General features: G+C 45.6%; 1 protein-coding gene across 1 annotated transcript in view; it reads right to left on the bottom strand.

Moving 5' to 3' along the window:
- Window positions 1-247: 247 nt before the first annotated feature.
- Window positions 248-11,280, bottom strand: part of rtel1 (regulator of telomere elongation helicase 1) — a 20,609-nt gene continuing 9,576 nt past the window's right edge. The window contains 16 exon segments of the mRNA XM_080518532.1: window positions 248-571; window positions 2,527-2,646; window positions 2,725-2,913; window positions 3,510-3,641; window positions 3,975-4,112; window positions 4,183-4,387; window positions 6,547-6,642; window positions 6,795-6,937; window positions 7,685-7,841; window positions 8,404-8,527; window positions 9,292-9,407; window positions 9,508-9,654; window positions 10,849-10,926; window positions 11,006-11,020; window positions 11,022-11,063; window positions 11,065-11,085. Of these exon segments, the coding sequence (XP_080374658.1) occupies window positions 492-571; window positions 2,527-2,646; window positions 2,725-2,913; window positions 3,510-3,641; window positions 3,975-4,112; window positions 4,183-4,387; window positions 6,547-6,642; window positions 6,795-6,937; window positions 7,685-7,841; window positions 8,404-8,527; window positions 9,292-9,407; window positions 9,508-9,654; window positions 10,849-10,926; window positions 11,006-11,020; window positions 11,022-11,063; window positions 11,065-11,085 (1,803 nt within the window). The 3' untranslated portion in view covers window positions 248-491.

Genomic DNA, 11,280 nt, shown 5'->3' with positions numbered 1-11,280 from the left:
ATCAACAAAATGTATTTGACAGAAGACCAGAGAAAAATAAACGTTCCAAAACAAACAGGGATTTACTTCAAAAGCCTAATCTACTTTTAAGAGTTCATAAAAATAACCAGCTGATGTGGTGGTGCCCCCTAGAGGCCGCGGAACCCTCAGCTTATATATAGTTAATTTTATAATATTATATTGTACTTGAAGGTGTCGTGACTCAAAAAAAAAAAACCCCACAAGAAACCAAAAGATCATGAGGATTTTATACATTTAATTTAAAAAGAAAGAAAGAATAAAAACACATTTATTTATGAATTTTACAATCGTCGCGTTTCAATTTCTTAAAATGAGGCAAACGGAACGACGACTCTTCTTCTTCCGGAAGCTTCGTCTTCATGATGCTCAGACTCACCGATGGAGTCGGAAGGGTTCCACTTCCTGTCTGGAATGGTTCCACTTCCTGTCTGGAATCGTTCTGTGCGTCGTCATGGAGACGATCCAAAGCGTCAAGGCTTCGGCCGCCGCTGGCTGTTGGAGAAAAAACTGGAAATCTTGCTTTGTGTCTTCAGGGGAGGAGACGGAACGGCTGGAACACAAACACAGGTTAGTGTGTGTGTGTGTGTGTGTGTGTGTGTGTGTGTGTGTGTGTGTGCGTGTGTGTTAAATATAAACATCAAGTCAACTTGTAACAAATTCTGCTGCTTTGTTACTTTTTAATCCATCAACGCCACTTTGCAACATTTGAACTATTATTGCTGTTTTAATGATACTTTTTTAAACGTAACTGTTACTTTATTGTTACTTGTCAACTACGAACGGTAACTTCATCGATACTTTTTAACAATTTTACTTTAACCCTTAAAAGATCCTTAAATAAAAAAAAAATAATTCCCTTATTTGTCCCAAAAAGTCACTCTTGCAAAAAACTGCAATAAAAATATTATACATTAAAGGTTTTTTCTCCACTTTAAACGCTTCAATCTTTTAAAACTAATTCAGCCTGAAATATACATATCAAATAATAATTAATTTCTAGTTTTGTTTTTTTAAACCCCTTAAATGCCAGTATGTTTATGTAAATCTGCATTTTTTTTATGGTTAGAAAAACACAAATATTTAAAAAATATATACATTTCAAGGAGTATTTGATAATAATAATAATAATAATAATAATAATTAGGCCCTGAGATGGTCAATGTTTGGCAGCAACACTGAATTTGATGCATGATTATTTGTTCTGCAGCAGATTTCAGTTAAAGATAATTTGATGTAACTTATTATCGCTCAAATGTGATTTTTATATTAAATTAGACTGAATAACATTGAATTTCCAGATACATTTCACAATACCGGTGTTATTTATGTATCATTACTCAAAAAAAAACAATGAAATTATTTAAAAAAAATACTGTAAAATAGAGACTTTAACAATTTAAGTTTTATTGAAGTAGATCTTTTAAAAAAAAAGTTCGAAAATGTAATAATACTTACATATTACTGCATTTTGTGTCTAAAAGCAGTTTTGTTTTCTATATAATAACTGAGGATTCAGTTTGTTTACGTCCTTACTGCCCCCTGCTGGTTGTATGATTGTGTGTCAGTACCTCTGGAGGGAGGGAGGGAAGGAAGGGAGGGAGGAAGGAAGGAAGGGAGGGAGGGAGGGAAGGAAGGGAGGGAGGAAGGAAGGAAGGGAGGGAGGGAGGAAGGAAGGGAGGGAGGGAGGGAAGGAAGGGAGGGAGGAAGGAAGGAAGGGAGGGAGGGAGGAAGGAAGGGAGGAAGGAGGGAAGGAAGGAAGATAGGAAGGAAGGGAGGAAGGAAGGGAGGGAGGAAGGAAGGAAGGGAGGGAGGGAGGAAGGAAGGGAGGAAGGAGGGAAGGAAGGAAGATAGGAAGGAAGGGAGGAAGGAAGGGAGGGAGGAAGGAAGGAAGGGAGGGAGGGAGGAAGGAAGGGAGGGAGGGAGGAAGGAAGGGAGGAAGGAGGGAAGGAAGGAAGATAGGAAGGAAGGGAGGGAGGAAGGGAGGGAGGAAGGAGGGAAGGAAGGAAGATAGGAAGGAAGGAAGGAAGGGAGGAAGGAAGGGAGGGAGGAAGGAGGGAAGGAAGATGGGAAGGAAGGAAGGAAGGAGGGAAGGAAGGAAAAAAGAAAGAAGAAAGAAAGAAAAAGAAAAGAAAGAAAAATAAAAGAAAGAAAAAAGAAAGAAAGAAAAAAGAAAAGAAAGAAAATTAAATAAAGAAAAAAGAAAGAAAGAAAGAAAAGAAAGAAGAAAGAAAAAGAAAAGAAAAAAGAAAGAAAGAAGAAAGAAAGTCCTATTGAAGTAGATCTTTAAAAAAACCTTAGAAAATGTAATAAAACTTCCATATTACTGCAGTTTGTTTTCTATATAATGACATTTAATAATTCAGTTTGTTTACTTCCATTAAAGTCGCTTGTCATTAGATTTAAATCCCAATAAATTCAAAATGACCCAAGATTTTCAAAATAAAACAGTGAACTATTGACTTTGAGCCGCTGCATTTTGCATTTGGTCGTTTCCGAGTCGTTCACCTTCCGGCGGTCCGTCGCTCTCGGCGGGACGATGGTCTGCAGACGAGTTCCGTCCCGTCAGGTCGTCCAACATGTCCCTGTACTGCTTCTTGTGGTGGGGACGGACAAACATGGAGAACCCTGGGGGGGGGGGGGAGGGGCGAAATGAAACGGCGTCTACTAAAAGCGAGGTGCGAGACGAGTGTGAGGACGACTGACTGTCCAGGAGGCTGAAGTCCTCGTCCCGCTGGGTGAGCAGGGGGACCACGGAGGACACCAGGTCCTCGTATCCGTCCCACTTCTTGTAGCTGTGGACGGCCTGGAAGAGCCGGGACGCGTCCTCGCCGCCCAGCGTCTCCTTCACGTCCCGCAGGAAGGCGGCGTGGACCGCCGGCTTCTGAGCACCGCCTGGGGGGGGGGAGGGGCACTACGGTGAGACGGAGGTCTGGAGCTCTCTCTCTCTCTTTCTGTCTCTCTCTCTCTCCATCTCTTTTTCTATCTCTCTGTCTCTCTCTCTTTTTCTTTTTCTCTCTCTCTCCATCTCTTTTTCTCTCTCTTTCTCTAACTCCCTCTCTCTCTCTCTTTTTCTTTCTCTCTCTCTCTTTCTCTCTAACTCTCTGTCTCTCTCTTTCTCTAACTCCCTCTCTCTCTCTCTTTCTGTCTCTCTCTCTCTCCATCTCTTTTTCTATCTCTTTGTCTCTCTTTTTCTCCCTCTCTCTCTTTCTCTCTCTCTCTAACTCTGTCTCTCTCTCTCTTTTTCTTTCTCTCTCTCTAACTCTCTGTCTCTCTCTTTTTCTTTCTCTCTAACTTTCTGTCTCTCTTTTTCTTTCTCTCTCACTCTTTTTCTTTCTCTCTAACACTGTCTCTCTTTCTTTCTCTCCATCTTTTTCTATCTCTCTTTCTTTCTATCTCTCTCTTTCTTTCTCTCCATCTTTTTCTCTCTCTCTCTCCATCTCTTTTGCCCTCTATCTCTGTCTTTTTCTCTCTCTCTCTCCCTCCATTACCAGTGTGAGCTTGTCTCAGTCCGTCCTGACTCAGGTGAGTTCCTCCTCCGTTCAGCTGCTGCGTCCCGAGTTGACCGCAGGACGAAGACGAAGACGCCGAGGGGACGCCGACAGCAGGGCGTCCGTCCTGATCTGGAACCACACGGAACAGAGAGACACTGAGGACATACTGAGGTCACACTGTGAACTAACCGAGGTCACACTGTGGACACACTGAGGACACACTGTGGACACACTGAGGTCACACTGAGGTCACACTGAGGTCACACTGAGGACACAATGAGGACACACTGAGGACACACTGAGTTGCCCTTTAAAAAAAAACAAAAAAAAAACGATTGTCCTAAAGACCACAGCTTTGTGTGTCCTCCGTCTCTCTGTCTGTCTCTACTTCCTGTGAAGGAGTACAGAGACGTCCCCCTACCATAATGAAGTACTACGCCTGGTTGTTTGCTAGCTGCTCACCGCTCCGCTGCAGCGCGGCGTCCCTCCGCTCCCGGGACACGGCGTGGTCGTCCTTGTAGCCGCAGCCTCGTCCCGTCAGCTCCACGCACTTCTGGTCGAACGTCTTCTTGTGGTGCGGACGGACGAACTGGTAGAAGCCTGGAGACGGGGGAGACGATCAGGGACAGACGGACGGTCGCCGGTTCGACTCCCGGCGGCGGCGACTCACCGCGGAGCAGGTGGTGGGTGTTGGCGTCCAGGGTCAGGACGGACGTCTCGGCCAGCAGACGCTCCAGACTGTCCGTCCTCTTGTAGGTCTGCAGGGCCTGGACCACGGCCTGGAAGCTCACCCGGCTGAGGGACGTCCTCATGTCCTCCAGGAACTGCTTGGCCTTGCCCGCCTTGCCGTCGTCCGGCGCGTCGTCGCTGAGCTTCTGTAGAACGACGACAGAGATCGTTTTCTGTTAACCTCGAGTGTCGCGGTACTTTTTTTATCTCGGCCTATGTTCTCCACCTCCTGCAGGTTCTAGGTCTATGTTCTCCACCTCCTACCTGCAGGTTCTAGGTCTATGTTCTCCACCTCCTACAGGTTCTACGTCTATGTTCTCCATCTCCTACAGGTTCTAGGCCTATGTTCTCCACCTCCTACCTGCAGGTTCTAGGTCTATGTTCTCCACCTCCTGCAGGTTCTAGGTCTATGTTCTACACCTCCTACCTGCAGGTTCTAGGTCTATGTTCTCCACCTCCTACAGGTTCTAGGTCTATGTTCTCCACCTCCTACAGGTTCTAAGTCTATGTTCTCCACCTCCTACAGGTTCTACGTCTATGTTCTCCACCTCCTACCTGCAGGTTCTACGTCTGTTCTCCACCTCCTGCAGGTTCTACGTCTATGTTCTCCACCTACTACAGGTTCTAAGTCTATGTTCTCCACCTCCTGCAGGTTCTAGGTCTATGTTCTCCACCTCCTACCTGCAGGTTCTACGTCTATGTTCTCCACCTCCTACCTGCAGGTTCTAGGTCTATGTTCTCCAACTCCTGCAGGTTCTAGGTCTATGTTCTCCACCTCCTACCTGCAGGTTCTAGGTCTATGTTCTCCACCTCCTGCAGGTTCTAGGTCTATGTTCTCCACCTCCTACCTGCAGGTTCTAGGTCTATGTTCTCCACCTCCTGCAGGTTCTAGGTCTATGTTCTCCACCTCCTGCAGGTTCTAGGTCTATGTTCTCCACCTCCTGCAGGTTCTAGGTCTATGTTCTCCACCTCCTACCTGCAGGTTCTAGGTCTATGTTCTCCACCTCCTACAGGTTCTACGTCTATGTTCTCCATCTCCTACAGGTTCTAGGCCTATGTTCTCCACCTCCTACCTGCAGGTTCTAGGTCTATGTTCTCCACCTCCTGCAGGTTCTAGGTCTATGTTCTACACCTCCTACCTGCAGGTTCTAGGTCTATGTTCTCCACCTCCTACAGGTTCTAGGTCTATGTTCTCCACCTCCTACAGGTTCTACGTCTATGTTCTCCACCTCCTACCTGCAGGTTCTACGTCTGTTCTCCACCTCCTGCAGGTTCTACGTCTATGTTCTCCACCTACTACAGGTTCTAAGTCTATGTTCTCCACCTCCTGCAGGTTCTAGGTCTATGTTCTCCACCTCCTACCTGCAGGTTCTACGTCTATGTTCTCCACCTCCTACCTGCAGGTTCTAGGTCTATGTTCTCCAACTCCTGCAGGTTCTAGGTCTATGTTCTCCACCTCCTACCTGCAGGTTCTAGGTCTATGTTCTCCACCTCCTGCAGGTTCTAGGTCTATGTTCTCCACCTCCTACCTGCAGGTTCTAGGTCTATGTTCTCCACCTCCTGCAGGTTCTAGGTCTATGTTCTCCACCTCCTGCAGGTTCTAGGTCTATGTTCTCCACCTCCTGCAGGTTCTAGGTCTATGTTCTCCACCTCCTACCTGCAGGTTCTAGGTCTATGTTCTCCACCTCCTACAGGTTCTATGTCTATGTTCTCCATCTCCTACAGGTTCTAGGCCTATGTTCTCCACCTCCTGCAGGTTCTAGGTCTATGTTCTCCACCTCCTGCAGGTTCTAGGTCTATGTTCTCCACCTCCTACCTGCAGGTTCTAGGTCTATGTTCTCCACCTCCTACAGGTTCTAGGTCTATGTTCTCCACCTCCTACCTGCAGGTTCTAGGTCTATGTTCTCCACCTCCTACAGGTTCTACGTCTATGTTCTCCATCTCCTACAGGTTCTAGGCCTATGTTCTCCACCTCCTACCTGCAGGTTCTAGGTCTATGTTCTCCACCTCCTGCAGGTTCTAGGTCTATGTTCTACACCTCCTACCTGCAGGTTCTAGGTCTATGTTCTCCACCTCCTACAGGTTCTAGGTCTATGTTCTCCACCTACTACCTGCAGGTCCTAGGTCTATGTTCTCCACCTCCTGCAGGTTCTAGGTCTATGTTCTCCACCTCCTATCTGCAGGTTCTAGGTCTATGTTCTCCACCTCCTGCAGGTTCTAGGTCTATGTTCTCCACCTCCTGCAGGTTCTAGGTCTATGTTCTCCACCTCCTGCAGGTTCTAGGTCTATGTTCTCCACCTCCTACCTGCTCTTGAAGTAACCGGATTCTACGTTTCCCTCCTCGCGCCTCGTCGTCCATCCTCTTTTCATACTGGAGAGACAGAGTGGACCAGCGGCTCGCCTGGCCAGAGAGCGAGAGAGAGAGAGAGAGAGAGGCAGAGAGAGAGAGAGACACAGAGAGAGAGAGAGACAGAGAGAGAGAGACCCACAGTGACGAGCCGGGGAGACGACCTGAGGCTGAATCTCAAAAAGGGGCGGGGCTCCAGACGTTACCCCCTCCTCGCCGCCGGTGGCTCCGCCCCCCTCGCCGCCGGCGTCGCCTCGCTCCAGAGCCGCCAGCAGGCTGACGGGCCGCCGCTGGCTCTCCTGCACCGCCGACTCGTACTCCACGCAGATCCTCGCCATGCCGCCGCCGTCTGCACAGAACAAAAAAAGACGGTTTCATTTACCGTATTTTCTGGACTATAAGCCTCCACTTTTCCCCAAACACTTTGAACCCCGCGGCTTTTAACACGACGCGGCTAATTTATGTTTAAGGAACAAACTGTCTGAAGGACCAGATTAACGTTCACTGTGTTCCCTAAAAAAGACGGGGAAAAGTCGAGGCTTGTAATCCAGAAAATACGGTAAATTAAACCGTCTTTTTTAGGGAACATAGTGAACGTTAATCTGGTCCTTCAGAGAGGTTTTGCCTTAAACATAAATTAGCCGCGTCGTGTTAAAAGCCGCGGGGTTCAAAGCGTTGGGGGAAAAGTCGAGGCTTATAACCCAGAAAATACGGTAAATTAAACCAACGCTTTGAACCCCGCGGCTTTGAACACGACGCGGCTAATTTATGTACTTTTACCGGTTAACGGGTTTCATGCTACCCGATTCTACTTCCTCCTGTAGATTCCTGCTGTTTTTTAGCCTCTGCTTCGACAAAAATGGCCTTAAAAGTGACATTAGCGCTCCTGGTGAACCCGTCCTGCAACGATGCGTTCAGGTGCATCCCGTAAACCAGAGCGCTGGACTGGCAGAGATGAATCTCCGATATAAATAAGCGATAAAACACTTCATTCACAGAGATAAAACGCTTGCTGGTTATGTGTCCGTCTCTCTCCGGGCTCCTCCGCCAGTGTTGAATCAGCATGTTCTCCTCCTCCACCCTCCTCCACCCTCACCGCTCCTCTTCCTCTTCATGCTGGGCAGGTGGGCGTCCAGCGCCTTGGCCTTCGGGGTGTCGGAGGAGGAGGTCGACGGCGCGGCGCTTGAGAGACCCGGCGTCGGGCGGCTCTCCACCGCCGCCGCCGCCATCTTCTTCTTCGTGGCCACGGGCCTCTGAGGCGTTCAAACACAGAGACACACCGTCTTACTCTCAAGGTTCAGAAGAGACAAAAAAACAAGTCTTTTTCTGTTCTTTTACTGTGAAAAATCCTCCAAAACAGAGTTAAAATTAAGATTTGATGCTGCTTCACTGGAAATAAAGGACTTTTACTGCGTCAAACCAGTTTTTTTTGTAAAAATTCAGACGATAATGTAGAAATGTTGATGTTTTTTTTCCTTTTTTAATGTCACTGAACTCGTGCGCCCCCCGGTGGACAAACTGAGTCGCAACGACTATAAATAAAAGGTTTCCTTCATGATTTAACATTTCGGGACTTAAGTTCTCCTTTTAAAATGGATTAATTTATGCGCATTTGTTTGGGGTGAATTAAAAAAAAATTATATCGAGACTGGAGTCGTTTTTTGGCGTCGTTTTCCTCGCGTTCACTCTGCGTTTCAACCGTTTTCCTGCATCATCTCGTCTCCGCGTCGACGCTTAAAAGTCACTAAAACGACACCGGCGTGAGGCTTAAACGTTGAACTAAACGTCAAATCGGGACTTTTTCCGTCGTCGTACCAGTTTCTGCGCCACCCTGAAGAACTGCGACACGTCCCGGACCACGTTCCCGAAGCCGTCGTTGGGCCGCACGTAAGGCCGGAGCCACGCCGGGAGGTGAGACCGCACGTCGGCGCTTTTAAACCTGCGGCGGAAAAACAAACAAACAACTTTAGGATAATAGGATATTAGTATACTGAAATTTCTAAGTGTTGCAAAACCACACAGGCTTTTGTTCAGACGCTTTACAATATATATATATATATATATATATATATAGCAGCTAGCGCTAGCCGCTAGCGGCTCCCGCCGCCCGTGCTCCTTTTCTCCTCTCTGGTCTCTTCCAGGCTCAAACTTTCATCAAGGCTCATAAAACGCCGACTAGAACTTCACAACACTGTAAAAACTTGGATATTTAAGAGGAAACAAGCCGATATAAACACAATAGATCAAGATCTGCACAACTCGTGATGTCACACATAGGCTCCGCCCACGAAGGAGAAGGATTCCACCGACTTCCTCGGCTGGAGATTCAAAATTCAAATAACTTTATGCGACAACAGTGGAGGGGCAGAGTCGGAGGAACCTTACAAGTAGAACCACAACTATCGTTTTTTATAAAGTAGTGTTTTACATTTCACTGGGACTTTAAGGGAGTTTTTCTAAATCTCCACTTTGTTTTTGTGTTTTTTTAAGGAATTGTTGTTTGTGGCGACGCAAGAAATCTGTTTTTTTTTTTTTTATTTACCCGGATACAAATAAATCAGCTAATTCAGATTGATCCGTTTGATGTTCTGTAAAGCTGCACTCTCATTCTGAACAATTCCACAGTGTTGGACGTTTGATTGAACATTACAGAGAAGGAAGTTTTCAGTGGGAAAGACGAAACCCCGTGTCAAAGACGTCCACCTCTGGTCGCAGAGGAAGACGGCCCCGAAGTCGTCCTTGTGCCTGATGACCCTGCCGATGGCCTGGTTCACGGCCCTGAAGGCCTGCTGCCGGTACCAGTCCTGGCCCGACAGGTACTGAAACACACACACACACACACACACACACACGGTAAGGTGAGGCGGCGGGGACGCGGCGAGGGATCGTAGGGAGTCTGAGCGGCGGCCGTCCTCCGACCTTGACGCCGGGGACCTTCTTCCTGCTCATCTCGTCCAGGAACTGCATCTTCAGGACGACCCGGGGGTCCATCTTGGGCGGGAAGGGGAGTCCGGTGATGACGACCCCGCGGCCGAACGTGTCGGCGAAATCCAGACCCTCGCTGGCCTGAGACGAGACGAGACGAGACGGGGACGAGACGGGGACGAGACGGAGACGGGGACGAGACGAGACGGGGACGGGGACGGCGGGACATCGTGAGCTTTGAACCAGAATCTATACGTCCCTTAAGAAGACTCACGTCTTTTAAACCCGCCACCCTCCTGTGTGCATGGAACTTTTTATTTTTATTATTGACAGTTCATTTATTCTTTATTTTATTATTATTATTTTTTTATTTATTTATTAAAAAAAAATTATTTTACTTTTTACCATATTTTTTATTTTAATTGTCACTTTGTGGTTTATTATGAAATAATATTAAATTAAAAAAGCGAACCCCACCACACTCCTCCTGTGTAAATGCATTTTTTTTATTGACTCATTCATTTATTCTTTATTTTATTATTACTAAAACATTTTATTATTAATTTATTACATTTTTCTTATTTTACTTTTTAATCTTGATATTATATTTTTTTAAATAGTGTTTTGTTCTGTATTTGTTCACTTTGTTGTGTTTTATGAAATAATATTAAATGTATAAAAAACAAACCCCACCACACTCCTCCTGTGTAAATGAATTTTTCAAATTATTATTATTGACCGATTCATTCATTTATTCTTTATTTTATTATTTTTTTTTTTTTATTAGTTTATTACATTTTTCTTATTTTACTTTTTAATCGTGATATTATATTTTTTTAAATAGTGTTTTGTTCTGTATGTGTTCACTTTGTGGTGTTTTATGAAATAATATAAAATGTATAAAAAACAAACCCCTCCACACCCGTCTAAATGGAAAATGTTCTTTTTTTTATTGTTCTTATTATTGACCAATTAATTTATATATTCTTTATTTTATTATTATAATTTTTTTAAATGATCATTCTTTTTTAAATTCAATTTTTTTTATTATTATATTATTATAATATTTTTTTAAATTAGTGTTCTGCTTTATTATGTTCTGTATGTGCTCCCTTTGTGGTGTATTATTAAATAATATACAATAACAAAAAAACCCACCAGACTCGATTTTATAAGTAAATTGATCGAATGTGTTTAATTTAAAAACAGAATAATTTATGTTTTTGTGGGGGAGTAAAAGGTATTTTTCCAACTTGCAGATGATTTCCTAGCCTGCAGCTCCCCGTCGCCCCCTGGAGGCTCTCCTGTGTAACCACACGTTATACGTTTCCTCACCTTCCCTCGACACACGGCGAAGAAGCTTCCTCCTTTAGACGCCGGGTCGTTCACTTTGTTATAATAACCTTCGATGACCTGGGAGGAGATCAAAAAACAACCAATCGTTCAAATATCACGTTTATTTAAAGGAGAATAAAATCAGGATTCCACAAACCTCGTTAAACGTTCCCTCTTCCTTTTGGCTCAACGAACATGGGCTTTATGTTCTCGATACCGATTGGAGTGTCCGTTAGTCTGGAGGGGGAGGAGAGGAGAGAGAGAGAGGGAGGGAGGGAGAGAGAGGAGAGAGAGAGGGAGGGAGGGAGAGAGAGGAAGAGAGAGAGGGAGGGAGGGAGAGAGAGAGAGGGAGGGAGGAAGGGAGAGGGGGAGAGAGAGGGAGAGATAGAAGAGAGAGAGGGAGGGAGAGGGAGAGAGAGAGAGGAGGGAGGG

The sequence above is a fragment of the Blennius ocellaris genome (genome assembly GCF_963422515.1).
Source record: "Blennius ocellaris genome assembly, chromosome: 22".
Taxonomy (NCBI): Eukaryota; Metazoa; Chordata; class Actinopteri; order Blenniiformes; family Blenniidae; genus Blennius; species Blennius ocellaris.
Note: the sequence above shows the minus strand (reverse complement) of the source record. Positions and strands in the feature narration are given on the sequence as shown.